We start from the raw sequence: 19,212 nt of genomic DNA, 5'->3' as shown, positions 1-19,212 counted from the left end.
AATTCCCTCTCAAGCCTGGTCAGCATAGTGAGATCTCATCTTTACAGATAAAAGACAAATTAGCTGGGTGTGGTGGTGCACGTCTGTGGTCCCAGCTACTAGGGAAGCTGAGGTGAGAGGGTCACTTGAGTCTGGGAGGTCAAGGCTGCAGTAAGCTATGATCATGCCACTGCACGCCAGCCTGGGTGACAGAGCAAGACCTTGTCTCAAAAAAAAAAAAATTATATATATATATATATAAAATATATTATATATAAATATATATGATTTAATGTCTCATATATATATAACATTAAAGGGTTTGGATTTTGTCCTATGGGGAGCACCACTGAAGGGATGTGAAGAAAAGACATAATTGGATCAGGGTTAAGAAGGGTTAATCTGGCAACAGGGCTGGAGGGGTTGCCTGGAATTGGGCTGCATTTGCCTTGAAGAGGGTCTTTTCTAATTTGACCAATGGTGTCAGGGATGCCAGTTAGGAGGATATTGTAACAATCCAGATTCAGAAATGAAGACGGCCTAAACCGGAAACCACAAATTCAAATACCTTGAAGGATCACATGGAATACGTGAATGAGCAAAGCCACTAGGTATAAATCAGTAAGGACTGGTAGGCGGCAGTAATAAACTGGAAAGTATATAACCTTCCAAAAGGCAATTAAACCAAAAACTACAACACTGTGTTGGCCAAAAAAAAAAAAAAGTTGTCAGCCTAAAATGCTGGCCCTAGAGCTACCAATTTGCTATAGTGAAGAAATGTTTCAGAGCTGGAATATAAAGATGAGAAAGTGAAGGAGTTTAGAAACAGCTTGATTTCACCGTTGTATACCTGAAAGGATAATTTAAGAGCGTCAACATTTGAAAGCTCCTTGCCTTAACAGCTATCATAAACATCTGTTCCACTCACAAGAAATATGAGTTTTTTTTGTTTTTGTTTTTGAGACAAGGTCTCTCTCTGCTGCCCAGGCTGGAGTGCAGTGGTACTATCTCGGCTCACAGCAACCTCCACCTCCCAGGCTCAAGTTATCCTCCCAACTTAGCCTCCTGAGTAGCTGGAATTACAAGTGCACACCATCATGCCCAGCTAGTTTTTGTAGCTTTTGTAGAGACAGGGTTTCACCAAGTTGCCCAGGCTGGATTATGGTTGTTTTTTTAAGGATATACAGGCTATGCTTGACCAATACTTCCTATATTTCATCAATACTCTTGTAAACTGGTGGAAAGGAAGATGAGACGCAACAAAAATAAGACTTAGGGTGTTACAGAAAAGTTATTACAAAAAAGTATTCACCTCATTTTCAGATTTCATCTGCTGCCATATCAACTGATAAGTTTCGAATCGAAGCTTACTGTCCTCAGGCTCATTTTTCCCTTTCTTAAAATAGTCGTCTAAAAACAGAAAGAAATAAGTCAGTTTCTTTTTTCATTAATAGTATAAGTTATACATCTTATGTGCAAAGTTACACAGTAAGTGATAGAAGTGGAATTTTTTTTTTTTTTTTTTTTTTGATATGGAGTATCACTCTGTCGACCAGGCTAGAGTGCAGTGGCATGATGTTGGCTCAGTGCAATCTCCGCCTCCCAGGTTCAAGTGATTCTCTCCTGCCTCAGCCTCCCGAGTAGCTGTGACTACAGGTGCGTGCCACCACGCCCACTCAATTTTGTATCTTTAGTACAGATGGGGTTTCACCATGTTGGCCAGGCTGGTCTCAAACTCCTGACCTCAAGTGATCTGCCCGCCTTGGCCTCCCAAAGTACTGGGATTACAAGTGTGAGCCACCTTGCCTGGCCTTAATTTTTTTTATATTCATCAAAAACATATATTTGGGGACAGGTAACATTCAATATCCTCTGCATTTAATTTTTTAAATAATCTTTTATTTTTACCATATTTATTGTATATTTAAGATTAAAAATGTCAATCTTTACTGTATTTCCATCATTTGCTTTTGAATTTCTAACAGTTTTTATTAAGTGGTTTTTTTAATTTGAGTTATATACATTTAATAATGTTTTCGTTATTTGCTGTTATTCTACAACCTTGTATACTTTGTTTCACACATTTGCTTTGAACTCTTCTCTATGGAATGACTTACTACTACTATTCTTATATTTTTCCACTGACATAGTTTAGTCCAGTCTTTCATTTATTGTCTGTATATTTTTATATCCTTTTTGAATGTTTTCTCCAAATGGTTAGCTATTTGTGAAAATACCATTTATTGCACTGGCTTTCAAACTTTTCAAACTATGATCCACATTAAGGAATACACTTTACATCATAACCTAACACATATACACATGAACAAAAACTAAAGTCACAAAAAACAACACTCACCCTTATTATGTAATAGCAAATGTTTTCTTTCCTGTTTTATATATACTCATAGTCCACTAAATTGATTTCATAACTCACATATAAATTATGACATTTGGTTTGAAAAACCCTCCTTTATTGTACAATCCATCCTTCTCCCACTGATTTGACATGCCCTTATAGTCTAAATACTTATATATACTTTGAACTATGTTTGAACTTTTTATTTTGTTCTACTGAATCCAACTCTATTCCCCTACCAGTCCTGAACTGTTTTAATTATTATGGCTTTGTATGTTGTACATTTTATCAAATACATTCAGGTCTTCCTCCCACTGCCCCCAAACATTGTTATTCTCTTTCAAAAAAATTTAAGCCACTTCTTCAAATTAATTTTACAGTAATCCTGTCACGTCTCAAAACTAGTTGTACTGGTATTTGACTAGATAAAATCAAATCCATAGACTGATTTGGGGAAAAATCCCATCTTTAATATGTTAAAAAATCCCCAACCTCAATATCGCAGGTCTCTTTTTTTAATCAAATATTTTAGATTCCTTATAGTTTTCTACTTTGCCTCATATTTCTTGTTGTTTACTGCTACATATTTTATTGTAACAACTGGAGTGTTCATGTTAAATTTCTGCTGCTAATAATCTACCACCAAGCTTTAATGTTAACTGATAGTTTAGAATATAAATTCACTTCATGTTAAGGAACTTCTCTCCTAATCACAGTTAACTCAGAGTTTTTAGCAACTATTGATTTTTAATTTTATCAAAAGCCTTAGAATACAGTGAAGTCATCGTATGGTAAAGTGGCAGACAAGGTTATAGAATTAAAATGCCAACAAAAAGAGAAAGCAAGGAGACACTATTATTATTATTACTATTATTTGAGACAGGGTCTCGCTCTGTTGCCCAGGCTGGAGTGCAGTGGTGAGATCTCAGCTTACTGCACCTCCCAGGTCCAAGTGATTCTCCTGCCTCAGCCTCCCAAGTAGCTGGGACTAGAGGCGCCCACGACCACGTCTGGCTAATTATTATATTTTTAGCAGAGACGGGGTTTCACCATATTGGCCAGGCTGGTCTTGAACACCTGACCTCAAGTGATCTGCCCACCTTGGCCTCCCAAAGTGCTGGTATTACAGGCATGCATCACCCCACCCAGCCAGAGGACACTATTATTAAGAGACAAAGCAGGCCAGCGTGGTGGCACATGCCTGTAATCCCAGCACTTTGGGAGGCCAAGGTGGGCGGTTCTTTAGCTCAGGAGTTGGAGACCAGCCTGGCCAACATGGTGAAATCCCGTCTCTGCTAAAAATACAAAAATTAGCCAGGCGTGGTGGCATACACCTGTAGTTCCAGGTACTCGGGAGGCTGAGGCAGGACAATCACCTGAACCTGGGAGGCAGAGGTTGCAGTGAGCTGAAATTGTGCCACTACACTCCAGCCTGGGCGACAGAGCAAAACCCTGCCTCAAAATAAATAAATAAATAAATAATAAAAAAAAAAGAGACAAAGCAGAACAACGTAGCTTTAAAAAGAACAAAAATAGTCAGTTTACATTAATAGGTAAAATCATAGTATAACGTGAAAGTGGCAAATCAAGATACAATTTTTATGTGCAGAATAATGCTGCATCAAAATACACATGAAAAACCTCTTAGAAACTGGGAAACACAGCAGTAGGATACTTTAAACTGTTACCATGACTTCTCTCAGTCTGTTACAGATCAGGTAGGTAAATTTAAAAACTACACTGAAGAATATAAGCTCTCACTGTTGCCAGGTTTCTACCTGCCTCGGCTCCTATTCACAGTGCTATACTTCAGTGTGGGTATCTCCTACAGTGCCAATGCTGCTGCCAGTCTCTCTCTCTCCAGTTCCTATCCAGTTGTTTTGCTGGATATGCAGTCATCCACAGAATACTGAGGAGAGGGAGAGTTACTAGTCTTAATTACGCGCCCAAGTGTCCTCAGTCAGGGGACAGATGGTGGGCAAAATGCAGAGCAACTTCCTACTTTTTCAGTCAATCTGTTTCAACAACTGAAGCCAGTGAAGGCAAATGTTAAAGTCTGGGTATGTTTCCTCATTCCTGCTCCATCTGCCTTATAATCAGGGTCAATTCCTCAAAGATTTTCATATTATAACACTATCTGTTGGTCTTACAGCCACATAATGAAAAAAAAAAAAAAGCCTAGCAAACTTCTAAAGCAAAGTTCAAATCATACAATTATACACATCAGGTTTACTAGTACTACAAACTATAAACCAATCCTAATAAGTTGTAGCTTAAATTCAATACAAAAAGTTCTAAGTAGAAACTTGGCCTTATATAATGAGAGGCAGTATTAAGCTATGGTTAAATCATGAGCTCTGGAATCAGACAGGTTGGGTTCAAATCCTAGCTCTATCATTTACTAACATTATAACATTGAGAAAGTTATATGTCTAAGTATCCTTATATATTTCAATGGTGATAATACATTCCTTGTAGTTTACTGAGGGGATTAATCAAATTAATACATATAAAATGATTGAAACGGTCTGGGTCTATAATCCCAGCGCTTTGGGAGGCCAAGGCAGGTGGACTGCTTGAGCTCAGGATTTGAGACCAGCCTGGACAACAAAGTGAGATCTCACCTTAAAAAAAAATAAATACATTAGCAAGCAAGGTGACATGAGCCTGTAGTCCTAGCTGAGGCTAAGGCATGAGGATTCCCTGAGCCCAGGAGCTCAAGTTTGCAGGGGACTATGATTGTGCCACTGCACTCCAGCCTGGGTGACAGAGTGAGATCTTGTCTCAGAAAACAAAACAAAACAGTCTGGCACACTGTAAACACCCAAGAAATATTAACAACTGTATTAGTTATAATTACATTGGTGATGATATTAGATGTCACTGCATGCTATGTGTCCCTAATGATAATGGGGGAACAAGTCTTGAATTTTCTCTGACCTACTTCTAGTAAGTTGAGCAATCTGCAACATTAAAGAAATGTGTGGCCAGGCATGGTGACTCACCCCTGTAATCCCAGTACTTTGGGAGGCCAAGGTGGGAGGATCACTTGAACTCAGGAGTTCAGGACCAGCCTGGGCAACATAGTAAGATCCCATCTCTATTTAAAAAAAAAAATTATACGTGTGTGTGTGTGTGTGTGTGTGTATATCATTACTTTAAAAAAATCCTATTCTATATATTCAAGTTATCCATTTATTTCCTTAGTCAAACAGTGGCATAGTTCATTTTTTCTTTTTTCAATTCAAAACTGGTACATGGGTATGCTTAATTCCATATTATAATTTTTCCACTGGAATAAATTTTCACAGTGCTGAATATGGAATGTATATACTCAATAACCCCGTGAGGAGCTTTTGAAAAATTCTGACACTTAGGCCCCACTCTTGAGATTCTAATTCAATTGATCCGGGTTAGGGTCTTAGCATTGGCACAGGTTGAGCATCTCTAATCCAAAAATCTGAAATCCTCGAGAATCTGAAACTTTTTGAGTACCAACATGATGCCACAAGTGGAAAATTCCATATCTGACCTCAAGTGACAGGTCGCAGTCAAAACACAGCCAAAACTTTGTTTCATGCACAATATTATTTAAAATATTATGTAAAATTCGTTTCAGGCTATGTGGTTAAGGTGTATATGAAACATGAATGAATTTTATTTTTAGACTTGGGTCTCATTCCCAAGATTATCTCGTTATATACAGGTATATATTTCAAAATCTGAAAAAATTCCAATAACCAAAACACTTCTGGTCCCAAGATTTGGGATAAGGAACTCTCACCCTGCATTTTTTCAAAGTCCCACAAGTTGGAATTGAATAAGGTCAGTAGATTGTATTAATATCAGTTTCTTAATTGTGACACTGTACTATAGTTATGTAAGATACTACCACTGGGGATAACTGGTCGTAGGGTACTTACTGGTGGAAGAGTATTACGTGTAATTATATGTGCATCTATAATTATATTAAAATAAGACTTTTTCAAAGTTCCCCAAATGATTCTAATGTGAAGCTATGATTGAGAACCAGAGCAATAAATACTTTCTGATAGTAATACTGGATTTGATTGAAGAAGTCAAGTTTTCTTAATTTGATCACTAAACAGGTATCAGGATATAAATGAAAAAAGTGAAGACAGTATCTTTTTTTATTAATTGAATTTTATTGAGGTATAATTTACAAATAATTAAACACAACCATTTTAACAGTTTGACCCAGGTATATACTTACATAACCACTCTTTCAAGAGAGAACATTTCCATCACTCCAGAAAGTTCCCTCTTGCCTTTTTGCAGTTAATTCCCCCTACTTCATCCCAGGAAACCCACTGGGACTTTAAGACAAACTGTGTTGTTTTTGCCTTAAAAAACAAACAAACAAACAGCCGAGCGCAGTGACTCACACCTGTAATCCTAGCATTTTGGAAGGCTGAGGTGGGCAGATCACAAGGCTGGGAGTTCGAGATCAGCCTGGCCAACATAGTGAAACCCCATCTCTACTAAAAAACACAAAAATTAGCCAGGCATTGTGGCGCATGCCTGTAGTCCCAGCTACTCGGGAGACTGAGGCAGGAGAATCGCTTGAACCTGGGAGGCGGAGGTTGCAGTGAGCTGAGATCATGCTGAGAGCTAGACTCCGTCTCAAAAAAAAAACAAAAACAAACAAACAAATTAGGCTGGGCACAGTGGCTCACACCTGTAATCCCAGCACTTTGAGGTCTGAGGCGGGAGGATCACTTGAGCCCTGGATTTCAGGACCAACCTGGGCAACAAAGTGAGACCCTGTCTCTACAAAAAATTTTAAAAAATAATTAGCCAGGCGTGGTGGCGCATGCCTGTAGTCCCAGGTACTTGGGAGGCTGAGGTGGGAGGATCATTTAAGCCCAGGAGTTTTCAAGGCTGCAGTGAGCTATGATCCGGCTACCGAACTGAAGCCTGGGTGACAGACTGAGACCCTGTCTCTAAAATAAATAAACAAAACCAAAAGAAATGTCTTTCCTCTCTTACCCACATGGGTATATGAGTGTGTGAGTATGCATATGTCTGAGTGAGTGATAAAAATCCACTCCTTTAATAACATGAGTATGTGTGTCTATGAGTGATTAAAACTCAATAATTTAACAAATTTGTTTTATGAGATAAAGAGTGATTGAGAACTGTGTGGGACCCCTGTGCTTCCAAGAGATGATGGAGGGTACAAACTGGTAGAAAGGATGTGAAGACTAACAGAGAGGAAATCTGGGCCACTTGGAAATATGTAGCCACTGTGAGAGTAGAAAGTCTTCCGCTACTCAGTCTCAGCTTTTTCCCTTCCCTCAGGCTAGTGAGAGATAGGAGTCTTGGAACACAAACTATAAGGCCAAGGTGGTAACAATCCATGATAACACAAATTTATTCACATGGTATTTATGATAGTCTTACAAAGCTCTACATGTTAGCTCTTAGAGAGATAGAATGAGAATAGGGAGAAATCTTAGTGATAAGCAAGTATAGTTGCTCATTTTACAGATGAAGAGACTTAGGGAAAGGTTAAACAGCAGGGCCAAAGCCATAGAGCTGGTCAGGCCCAGGATCACACTCCAATTCCTTTACTTATAGTCCAGGTGATTCCATAACTTTGTGCTCTAGCAGGTAGAATTACTGTAAGAGATCCAAGACCTTGGGCTTTTTTCTCAGCATGTATCGATGTGCACAGCATTTATCCCTAAGTTAGCAGGTGATTCCATAACTTTGTGCTCTAGCAGGTAGAATTACTGTAAGAGATCCAAGACCTTGGGCTTTTTTCTCAGCATGTATCGATGTGCACAGCATTTATCCCTAAGTTAGAACATGCAATATTCTAACACACATGTTGTTACTAAGCCCTAAGTTCTTATATGTTCCATACAGATAGATGATTGCTTTAATTTACTTTGCCAAGTGTATTCATAAAATGGAATATCACATCAAAATTTTTAAGCATATTTAAGTCTCCCCATGAATATTGTATTTTAACTCAAAAATAATTTTTATACAATTTTCATTAGAAAATACATACAAATTTATAATCATTCTTTCTTAGGTTTTCCTTATGTTACCAATTATCATTTTATTTTCCATACAACATTTCCCCCATCTTTAGAAATCTGGGTTGCCAGTCAGCCTTTATTGTTTTGATTACTTCATCAAGGATCAAAATGTTTCTCTAGCAGAAACTCACTTTTCATTTCTGAAGCTGTAGATAAAAAAACAATGGCAGAGAAGTAATCAAAAAGACAATTTGTTTTAAAGAATAGCAGCATATCCTTTGAAGGAAATTTGCTTCCAACTTACCTTTGGAAGGTGTAATTGGATTCTCTTTTCAATTAGAGCCCTGGGGTGTCCTCTTATCTCTTTGACCAATGCCTTGGAACATAAATGCTACATCAACATGGCAAGTAAGCCAAGCTCAGACAAGAGAATTACTAAATTCAATTAGGGTTAGTTCCTAATAGTTTAAGAAGGCAGGGAATAAAAAATTTAATATTCAGACACCTTACCTATTGGCAGAGAGATCTTTCTCTTTTTGGAGTTTGGCTTAAAAACAAAGCAACCCTATAAAAAGAAAGAAAGACAAAAAGCATAAAGTCAAAGTAGCCAAGGAGCAGAGAAATCTGATTAACCAAATATTTTATGGGTAAGCACTTTTTTAAAAAAGATGGTAGGGGAGAGAACACATTTCTTTCAGGTTCTAAGAAATCACATCACTTCTCTCTGACCTATAGAAGGAAAATTCTAAAACAACAAGGGGGACTATCTACTCTCTCCCCTCCCTCCCATGAAATGCCCATTTTTGATTTTGCTCTTTGACACCTGATCTAAGAGGTAGACAAAGAAAATAAAAGCTGATTAAATTTAAGCCCAGAAAGGTTCCATTTTCATAAACTTAAAGGAATTAATACTATACATTAAAATGGGCTGGGCACTGTGGCTCATGCCTGTATTCTCAGCACTTTGGGAGGCCAAGGCGGGTGGATCACAAGGGCAGGAGTTTGAGACCAGCCTGGCCAACATGGTGAAATCCTGTCTCTACTAAAAATGCAAAAATTAGCCAGGCGTGTTGGTGGGAGCCTGTAATCCCAGCTACTCGGGAGGCTCAGACAGAAGAATCACTTGAACCCTGGAGGTGGAGGCTGCAGTGGGCTGAGATCGTGCCATTGCACTCCAGCCTGGGCAACAAAGAGTGAAGCTCTGTCTCAAAAAATAAATAAATAAAAATGAAGATCAAAAAGGTTGAAAATAGTGATGTTCTCCCAACCCAAAACTTATTTAAACTCGAAGTATCTATAACCTTAGTAGTAAATAGATAATTGCAGCTGTTTCACTCTACATACTTTTCTTCATCTGATAAATGCTTACTCATTTATCCATTAAAGTTTGACTCAACACTCATCTCCTTCAGGAAACCTTTCACGATTCTCTAGCCAGAAATTCTCCTTTCCCCAAGATCTCTCAGTACTTGAACATCTTTATTTTGCATTGTTTTAAGTCACTTTAATTGTATATCATAGTTGTTTATGGGTGTGTCTCCCTGAGTAGACTGTGAGTGCCTTCAAGCACAAACTGTATTTTATTTATAATTGTTTCTCCAATGTTTGGAATAGTGCTAACATACGTATTAGGCAATCAGTATATGGAGTGAATAAATGCTTGCCATGTAATTGTCCTGGTAATTTCCCAGCTATGTTTAGTTTCATATTATTATTTGACTAGTGGTAGATCGCCCCCAAGTTAGTGGTCCTAGTCTATTCTACCAATTCTAAAGTCATACATGATGGATAGCTTATAGCTTCTTTTTTTTTTTTTTGAGACAGAGTCTCACTCTGTCATCCAGGCTGGAGTGCAATGGTGCGATCTTGGCTCACTGCACCTTTGCCTCCCGGGTTCAAGCCATTCTCCTGCCTCAGCCTCCTGAGTAGCTGGGATGACAGGTGCCCGCCACCATGCCTGGCTAATTTTTTGTATTTTTAGTAAAGATAGGGTTTCACTATGTTGGCCAGGCTGGTCTCGCACTCCTGATCTCGTGATCCACCTGCCTCGGCCTCCCAAAGTGCTGGGATTAGAGGCATGAGCCACCGAGCCTGGCCTGATGGATAACTTCTTAAAGATTTCGATTTCTATGGAAAATAAAAGACAGAATGAAAGAACGATACCTAGGAAAAGTTGTCTCAGGATAGTGTTAAAGACCACTGTACAAATATAAAGTAGCCATTTGGATTACATGTTCCAACTTAAGAACTGTGCCTTAGATTCTTTTTTTTTGTTATTGTTGAGACAGAGTCTCCCTCTGTTGCCCAGGCTGGAGTGCAATGGCACAATCTTGGCTCACTGTAACCTCTACCTCCCGGGTTCAGGTGATTCTCCTGCCTCAGCCTCCTGAGAGGCTGGGATTACAGACGCCCACCAACATGCCAGGCTAATTTTGTATTTTAGTAGAGATGTGGTTTCACCATGTTGGTCAGGTTGGTCTCGAACTCCTGACCTCAGATGATCCACCCACCTCGGCCTCCCAAAGTGTTGGGATTACAGGCATGAGCCACCGCACACAGCCCTGTGCCTTATATTCTCCTATCTGCAACTAGCAGAAGTGTGTGAAATCACATACATATTTAGAAAAATCATGTGATACCATGACAAACCTGTCATTGCCTCCTTTCCAAATCCACCTGCAATTCAGTAAAGGAAAAAGGAGCTTCAAAGGAGCAAGATATGAGGAGTGATCAGAAAGGATCTTAATATAGGGCAGTGGTAGTAACCATTTGGAACTGCTGGTCAAGTGATGGTGTTTGAGATAGAGGAAGGCCAACAGCCAGAAAATTTCATGAGGAAAGAGACATTAAAATGTTTTGATATGTTTAAGGACCGGGCGTGGTGGCTCACACCTGTAATCCTAGCACTATGGGAGGCTGAGGCTGGCGGATCACTCGAGGTCAGGAGTTCGAGACCTGCCTGGCCAACATGGTGAAACCCTGTCTCTTCTAAAAATACAAAATTAGCTGGGTGTGGTGGTGCGTGTCTGTAATCCCAACTGCTCGGGAGGCTGAGGTAGGAGAATTAGCTTGAACCAGGGAGGCAGAGGTTGCAGTGAGCCGAGATCGCGCCACTGCACTCCAGCCTGGTAACAGAGCAAGACTCCGTCTCAAGAAAAAAAAAGAAAAGAAAAAGAAAAAAAGCTTGCAGTTCCATAAATTCATGAAATAGTTCTTAAAGCTTCTTATTCATGTAAGGTCTCATCCCAATACAGACATTTCTGTTATAATACCAAAAATGCTTTCCTGAAAAATCTTACTTTCTGCAAGATACATAAAAATAAGAGGTGCTTATGCAATCAACAGGATTAAGGGATAGACCGTTCAAAACCTACAGAACATTATAACCAGGACAAAATAAAACCAGTACCATTTCTAATCAAAATACTACCTTTAAATCTCTACTAGCATAACCTTAAACCCCAGGGCTCGTACTTTCTCCTTGAGATGTAGTCTTTAAAAGCAATGCTTCTCATAAACCATTTTAATCAAAATAAAAAATCAGATCCATGATATGGCCTTCTTCATCAATCCATTGTTTTAACATAGGGAGAATGTAGCTTCTTCATTTGCATTTTTCAGCTTTCTCAGACAGCTTAACTTCAGGGGCTTCCCGCTGCACTTATAATAGAACTCAAGGTCTTACTTTTCGTGGTCCAGAACAGCGCTGTCCAACAGAACTTTCTGTAATGATAGAAATGTCCTATATCTGCACTATCTAAAATGGTAGCTGCAGCCACATGTGATGATTGAGCACTTGAAATGTGGTTAGTGCAACGGAGAAACTGAATTTTTACTTACTCCTACTTTATTTTAACTCAAATTTAAATAGCCACATGTGGTTAGTGACTAACACATTGGACAATACAGCTCTAGGGCTTATCTTCTTACCAACTACACTATGTCTTGCAATTTCTTGCCATCTAGGTAGCCAAGATGAGGAGGTCTATTAGATACTCCACCACACACACCCGCATCCACATTACTTTTTCATTCTCATTTTTCATGACGCTCCCACTCTTTGTCTACTTTCTGATTATGATTTTTAAATTCCTCTAATATGTCATTTTATTTCTATCTTCTGGGCCGAAGAAACATGCTGTTCTCTCTGCCCTCCTCGCCCTAATCCTTAATCTAACTTCTACTTATTTTTCAGGTCTCAGCGAAAGGGTCACTTTCTCCAAAAAGCCTCCGCTAACCCCCGGCAACCTATATTAGGTTCTTCCCACTCTTCTGTTGTCTGCCTAGAACTCTTTTCCCTGCTAACACTTAAAATTTGTGATCGTCAGTTTATCTATGTTTACCGACTTTCTTGACTGCAGAAACTGAATGTTTCGTTTACCACTGCATCTCGGTACCTAACGGAGTGCTTGGCGCACAGTATTTGTGAGAGGGAAAAATGAGAGACTGGGCCACATCATCAGGACATCCGACCTCCACCAACCAGAACTTAAAAATCCTCCTAGCCATACCACAAGGCAGATCCGCCTCCTCGCTCCCCAAGCAAAGTTGGCCTCAACTGATCTGGAGGAAAGACGCCTCAGCTCAGTACGCCGCTCCCTCCCTCCCCTCCAGCCAGGGAATGGAGGCCTACGTAACCTCGGCTTCATCCCTTCTTCAAAGGGGAATGAGGCAGCGGTAAAGCCACAGTGCGCATCGGCCACCACATACCTTAGACATCGAGGACGTGGCCATGGTCTCACTGGCTCTGCGTATTCCAGATGCACTCGGGATTTCCCGCGCGCCCTCGCGGCTGCAGGGCAGAGGTTAGTGGCGAGCCACACGGCTCCTTGATTGGCTGGCATCACCCTCCGGGGCGGGTTTCCGGCGCGGGGAGGCGGGACGTATAAGGAGGTGGGGCGAGGCCGGGACTGGTGGACTGCGGCGTACTTCCCTAGAGGCGGACATGGCGTGCGGCTTTCGCCGCGCTATTGCTAGCCAGGTATGGATCCCGGAGCGCGCAGAGGAGTCACTGAGGAGCTAGGGACCCCAAAGGCCTTTCATCGCTGCGGGCCGGTCCTCAGTCAGCTGGAGGGTGGGTCCCACGGAATCCTGTTAGTTTCTACCACCTCCTCCCCCTTCTCTGGAGCTGGTGGAGCTTCAGAAGTCCTGTGGAGGGTCGGCTGGGATCAGTTTGTCTCGGTGAACAGTAAACTTTGAAAGGTACCTGGTGCTTTCTTCACTCTTTCCCACCCCACAGCTATGAATGCTTTACCTGGGTGGCGGCAAGTCATTACACCATGATTAGACCCCATAGAAGTTAGTGTTCTTTACACTTCAGTGACATTGATGATGGATCTGGATTGTTCTTCAGAAGGACCTCATTTTAAAGCTGCTTATTTCTCTTGCAGTCACTTAGGCAGCCTACCCTAGAATTATTTTTGGTAACGCCCAAAGATACAAGAGCTATCTGAGACTCAGTTTTTCTTGGTTCAGGGTCATATTTGAACAGCTCTGTTGTGAGGAAGGGCTTACAAAATTGCAGTATACTTGCTTTGTTTTGTTTTTCCTTTTTGTGGAGAACGGGGTCTCGCCGTATTGCCCAGGCAGGCCTCAAACTCCTGGGCTCAAGCTCAAACTCCTCTGCTTCCCTAAGAGCCGGGATTACAGGCGTGAGCCACCGCGCTGGGCAAAATTGCAGTATAAATGTGGAATTAATCAAAAAGAATTTTTAAGACTCATTGGCCACCCTTGCAAGGAAACTTTCTACTGTGGTCTTGGCTAACCCATTTCCTTCTGATTAATGGATGTATTAGTGGACGTAATTAGCCTATAATTTATCTTAGCTCATTTTTACAGTGTTTCTAGACATTCGTGGGGAAATCCCTCTGCCTTGTCTTTATGTTTATAGATGTACTGCCCTGTCCGGTGATAATTCGCCAAATATCACCAACATGACATTTTGTTAAGACAGCTGAATTTATTGCTTACTGGGATAAGGAAGAACACCACGGAGAGCTTTGGTAGTGTATTAAACTGGGAAAGCAAGGTCAGATTTTACTGATGGGTATGGCTTAAGGCTGGTCTTTCAGAGGGAGAGGGTAGGAGGGTGTTGGAGGAAGATGGCTTGATTAGGGTTGGACACTGATCTGATACAGCAGTTTAAGATTGGTAGGAAAAGCAAAGAGTGCAAGAAGCCTTAAGGCATAAACTGTTGAGGTTTTCTGTTGGAAGAACTAATAGGCCTGGCATGTGGCTCATGCCTATAATCCCAGCACTTTGGGAGGCTGAGGTGGGAGGATGGCTTGAGCCCAGGAGTTCGAGACCAGCGTGGACAACATAGGTAGACCCCCGTCTCAACAAAATTTTTTTAAAAAAGTAGCCAGGCATGATGGTGCACCTCTGTAGTCCTAGCTGCTTGAAAGGCTGAGTCTGGAGGATCACTTGGACGGACCCACGAGTTTGAAGCTACAGTGAGCTATGATTGTGCCACTGCACTCTGGGGGGGCGACAGAGCGAGACCCTGTAAACAAAAAATAAAAATAAAAAACGTGAAAAGCTAATAGATTTCTCATGAAGTTCTTATAATGAGTGATTATTTGGGCAGAAGTCTTCTAGAACAGTAAAGTTATGCTAATGAAGACAAAAAAATAATAAATTCATGTTAATGTAGACAGTAAACCATATCAGGGAAGGTAGTTTTGGACCTTAGTATCTAAGCTGTGTGTAAGGGTGGATGTTTTCCATTCTTAGCCCTTAGGTCAAGATAGTGCCATGATGAGAAACAAATTGTGTTTAGTTTTGCAAAGGCTGTATTCTTTGTAAAGAATGTAAGTGGGGCCAGGCATGGTGGCTCACACTTGTAATCCCAGCACTTTTGAGAGGCCGAGGTGGGAGGATCCCTTGAACTGAGACGTTCAAGACCAGCCTGGGCAATATAGGGAGACCCCCATCTCTATAAAAAAATAAAAAACAAAACTTAGTTAGGCGTAGTGGCACACACCTGTGGTCCCAGCTACTTGGGAAGCTGAGGCGGGAGGATCGTTTAGGCCCAGGTGGCTGAAACTAGGGAGCTTTGATTGCACCACTGCACTCCAGCCTGGGGGACAAAGTGAGACCCTGTCTCAAAAAAAAAAAAAAAAAAAAAAGTTGGAGAAACAAGAACTAATATATTGAGTATATATTTGTGCTAATTACTACACATTCACATTTAAGCTCATGGCAACCCTATGATATAGAACTATTAACCTTATTATATAATTGAGTCAGTTGAGATCCACAGAGATTAAGTAACTTACCCAAAGCCACATCATCAATGCACTGTAGAGTTGGTTTATGAACAGAAATCTAACTTTAAAATTAGATCTTTCCTTTATACTGTGCTCTTTGTGAAAGCAAGAAGCACGGTCCAATCATTGAACAGAATCTAATGGATTTATACAGCAGTGTAAATTATGCAGATATATATCTGTTTCTCTGAATATAGAGTCATTGGGGAATGATCTGAAACTTGAGGATAAATAATAATATTTTCAATACATTAGGACATGGGGAAAAAAGAGCAAAGAAAAAACATGTTCAGTACAGTTTGAGCATCCCTAAGCTGGAAATCTGAAATGCTCCAAAATTTGAAACTTTTTGAGTGCTGACATGAGACTCAAAGGAAGTGTTCATTGGAGAATTCCAGATTTTCAGATTAGGAGCTGGGTATGGTGGCTTATGCCTATAACCCCAGCACTTGGAGAGACTGAGACAGGCGGATCACTTGAGCCCAAGAGTTCAAGACCAGCCTGGGAAACTAATTAGAAAATTAGCTGGGCATGGTGGCACCCTCCTGTAATCCCAGATACTTGGGAGGCTGAAGTGGGAGGATCACTTGAACCTGAGAGGTGGAGGTTGCAGTGAGCCAAGATTGTGCCACTGAACTCCAGCTTGGGTGGTAAAGCAAGACCCTGTCTCAAAAAAAAAAAAAAAAAAAACAGCCCCACAGATTTTCAGTTTAGGGATGCTCAACAGGTAAGTATAAAGCCAATATTCCAAAATCTGAAAAAATTCAAAAGTTGAAACACTTGTGGTCCCAAGGATACCCAGCCTGTATTTAATACCTTTGCAAATGAGCATCGTTTTGCTATAATAATTTAGGAAGGAAGGAATGTGTAACATGCAACGGCAAATGCATTTAGCAAACTTTGATTAATTAGTCAACAGTTTTCTAAGCACTGTCATCAGTCCCAAGGCTAAAAGTGAACAGAAAATAGTTTCTGCCCTGAAATGGCCTCAGACATACTTGGAAAACAATGTAAACCGGTAATTGCATTGCAGCCTGTAATCACTGTATTAGAAGCATGTGCAAAGTGCCAAGGGAACTTGAAAGCTCCTAAGGGTCAGACAAAGTTTTGTAGAAAGGTGATGTTAGGTCTCAGTTTTGAAAGGGGTATGGGTAGGAGTGTGCCAAGTAAATAGAGTGAGAGCTTGGGGAGAGGTCAGGTATTGCAAGAGGAGGATGTGCGTAGACACAGACATCTGGAAAGCATGATATGTACATAGAATCACAGTATTTGGATGCCTTACTTCAGCAAGTCCTGTTGATTTTATATCTTGAATCCATCTACACTGTTGCTGCTGCCTCCCCCTCTCCTTTCTCTATTCCACACCAAGCCCCCATTATCACCTATATTGACTACTTACAACAGCCTTCTGATGAGGTCTTTGTTTCCATTCCTGCCCTCCCTCCAATTCATTCTCCATGTATCAAGAAAGGTAACATCTAAATTGCAAATCAAATCATATCACTTATCTTTGTTGCAGGAGTCTCTACCAGAACCTTTACTTCTTCAACTTCCATTCATGCCCCATTCTATCATTTTTGTAGGAACCTAGCTACAATGTTAATTTGTTTTTCTAACATAGCAGGGTCTTTCCATTCCCATTGCATAGATTATTCCTTGTGCCTAAAAGAAATGCATTTTATACTATCACTCTTTATGCACAATGAAAGTTTCATGAAACAATACTTATTTATACTGTATTCTGTCCTGTTTTATACATATTTTTTAAGACTGGTGGTTGGGACTCAACGGAATTTGTTTTTATTTTTATTTATTTATTTATTTATTTTGAGATGGAGTCTTTCTCAGTCGCCCGAGCTAGAGTGCGATGGCGTGATCTCTGGTAACTGCAAGCTCCGCCTCCCAGGTTCACGCCATTCTCCTGCCTCAGCCTCCAGAGTAGCTGGGACTACAGGTGCCCGCCACCACACCCGGCTAAATTTTTTTGTATTTTTAGTAGAGACGGGGTTTCACCGTGTTAGCCAGGATGGTCTTGATCTCCTGACCTCATGATCCACCCATCTCAGCCTCCCAAAGTGCTGAGATTACAGGCGTGAGCCACTGCGCCCGGCAACGGAATTTATTTCTAACTGGCAACCTATAATTTGAAAAGTGTGTCCTCTAGTTCTCTTAGTCCCTTGTTTGCTTCTATGATGACAATAATAAGAGTAATTGTTTTGTTTTACTTGTTTTAGTGTCTGTTTCCTCTATAAGCTTCATGAAGACAGAACATGTCTTATTCACTCTTATTTCCTCAGCACCAGCAAAGTGCCCGAAACATAAGTGTTTAATATGTATTTGAAGAATGAATACCTGAGTATCTCTGTTGTGATCTCATATAAAATATGCAACTTCACTGAATGAGTTCCTAATTTTAAATCTACGGAGATGACGTGGTGTGGTGGCTAAAGTAACTCCATCTTGGATGCTAATCTGCCATGTTGACTTCTGATTATCCCCAGTTCCAGGAATACCTGTAAGATTTCTATTTTATCTACTGTTTATAGTACTTAAGGGCAGGATTTCTATTTTATCTACTGTTTATAGTACTTAAGGACAGGATTTATAATTCTTGCCCTTAAGCAAATGATAGGCTATGACATAGCATTCTTGATTTTTTCTAAGGAGTTGACTTCAGTTGTCTTAGACATCCCTTCTGAAGCATGGTTACCCCTTCTCTATGGTATATACCATAGAGAAGCCCTGGATCTTGGGGTAGATAACTGCGCAAGGATTCATCATCTTGTCTCTTAGCTTCCTGAGATATGACTTCTGTTCATAAATCCATTCTTTCTGAGAAGCTGGGTTTGTCAGCAGCTTTCTTCAGTCTCTCAGCCTCCTCAGTCTTTTGAGGGTAGATTTGTATAGACCTGCTTACCATGGAGCACTTAATAATGGTGGGAAGGATTAGAATTCTAGCTTCACTATTTGTGTAATTAACTCTTGGCAAGTCAGCTGTAAGATGATGGTTTTGATCCCAAGTTTACAGGATTGCTGCAAGGATTAATAATGATGTTGAAGATTATAATAACTACTATTTATGGGATACCTCACTTGTACGGTGCCATATTTTGCTTTGCTTTACAGGGCTATTAATAAAATGTAATGAGATAAAGATAACAGAGTGCTTAATGTCAGGAGTTGCAAAGGGTCTGTGATTTTACCCTCTTAAGTTTCTACCACAGTTCCATGGATGGTAGCAGAAAACATCAGACCCCTGAATGAAGGAAAAGGATTTTACTATTCATAGCAATAGCAGTAACCACAGTATCAACATATTTTGTGTCAATTTCCCAAGTTCTTTTTCTTCCCATATCACAATGTGAAGAGGGTCAGATAATACCTCTATATAAGTTATGTACTGTGTTACAGGAGAGAAACCTTGAGTCTTTTATAATGGGCAGTAAGCATGCCTGCCCTTTGCTCTGGAGTGAGGAACCATCTTTATCTTACAAATCTGTATCCTTGAAAGACAGTCCAGAACAAAGGCAATTTGTGCCTTGTTTACATATGCAGAAACGTTAGAGTCCCACAAGGATTTGTCTCTCAACACTAA

At 40.4% G+C, this 19,212-nt stretch overlaps 2 protein-coding genes across 15 annotated transcripts in view; one reads left to right on the top strand and one right to left on the bottom strand.

Annotated features, from left to right (window-relative positions):
• Window positions 1–13,178, bottom strand: part of ORC3 (origin recognition complex subunit 3) — a 76,566-nt gene extending 63,388 nt beyond the window's left edge. For 8 of the 10 annotated variants that reach the window (XM_054491503.2, XM_054491500.2, XM_054491504.2 and 5 more), the window contains exons 1-3: window positions 13,060–13,178; window positions 8,860–8,914; window positions 1,292–1,389 (exon numbers count right to left, since the gene is read on the bottom strand). In XM_054491503.2, coding sequence (XP_054347478.1) covers window positions 1,292–1,389; window positions 8,860–8,914; window positions 13,060–13,083 — 177 coding nt within the window. In that variant the 5' untranslated portion in view covers window positions 13,084–13,178. Of the gene's footprint in view, window positions 1–1,291; window positions 1,390–8,653; window positions 8,741–8,859; window positions 8,915–13,059 lie in introns of all 10 variants that reach the window. The other 2 variants (XM_063666399.1, XM_063666400.1) reach the window with 2 other exon arrangements.
• A 42-nt stretch (window positions 13,179–13,220) lies between these two features.
• RARS2 (arginyl-tRNA synthetase 2, mitochondrial) overlaps window positions 13,221–19,212 on the top strand; it is a 75,861-nt gene continuing 69,869 nt past the window's right edge. For 2 of the 5 annotated variants that reach the window (XM_063666403.1, XM_063666404.1), the window contains exon 1: window positions 17,928–18,132. Coding sequence is in view for 1 of the 5 variants with exons in the window: in XM_054491498.2 (XP_054347473.1) it covers window positions 13,295–13,330 (36 nt within the window). In the remaining 4 variants the exon portion in view is untranslated. Of the gene's footprint in view, window positions 13,331–17,919; window positions 18,133–19,212 lie in introns of those variants that run through there. The other 3 variants (XM_054491498.2, XM_063666407.1, XM_063666405.1) reach the window with 3 other exon arrangements.

This window comes from Pongo pygmaeus, chromosome 5 (genome assembly GCF_028885625.2).
Source record: "Pongo pygmaeus isolate AG05252 chromosome 5, NHGRI_mPonPyg2-v2.0_pri, whole genome shotgun sequence".
Lineage (NCBI taxonomy): Eukaryota > Metazoa > Chordata > Mammalia > Primates > Hominidae > Pongo > Pongo pygmaeus.
This window is presented reverse-complemented; position numbering and strand designations above follow the sequence as displayed.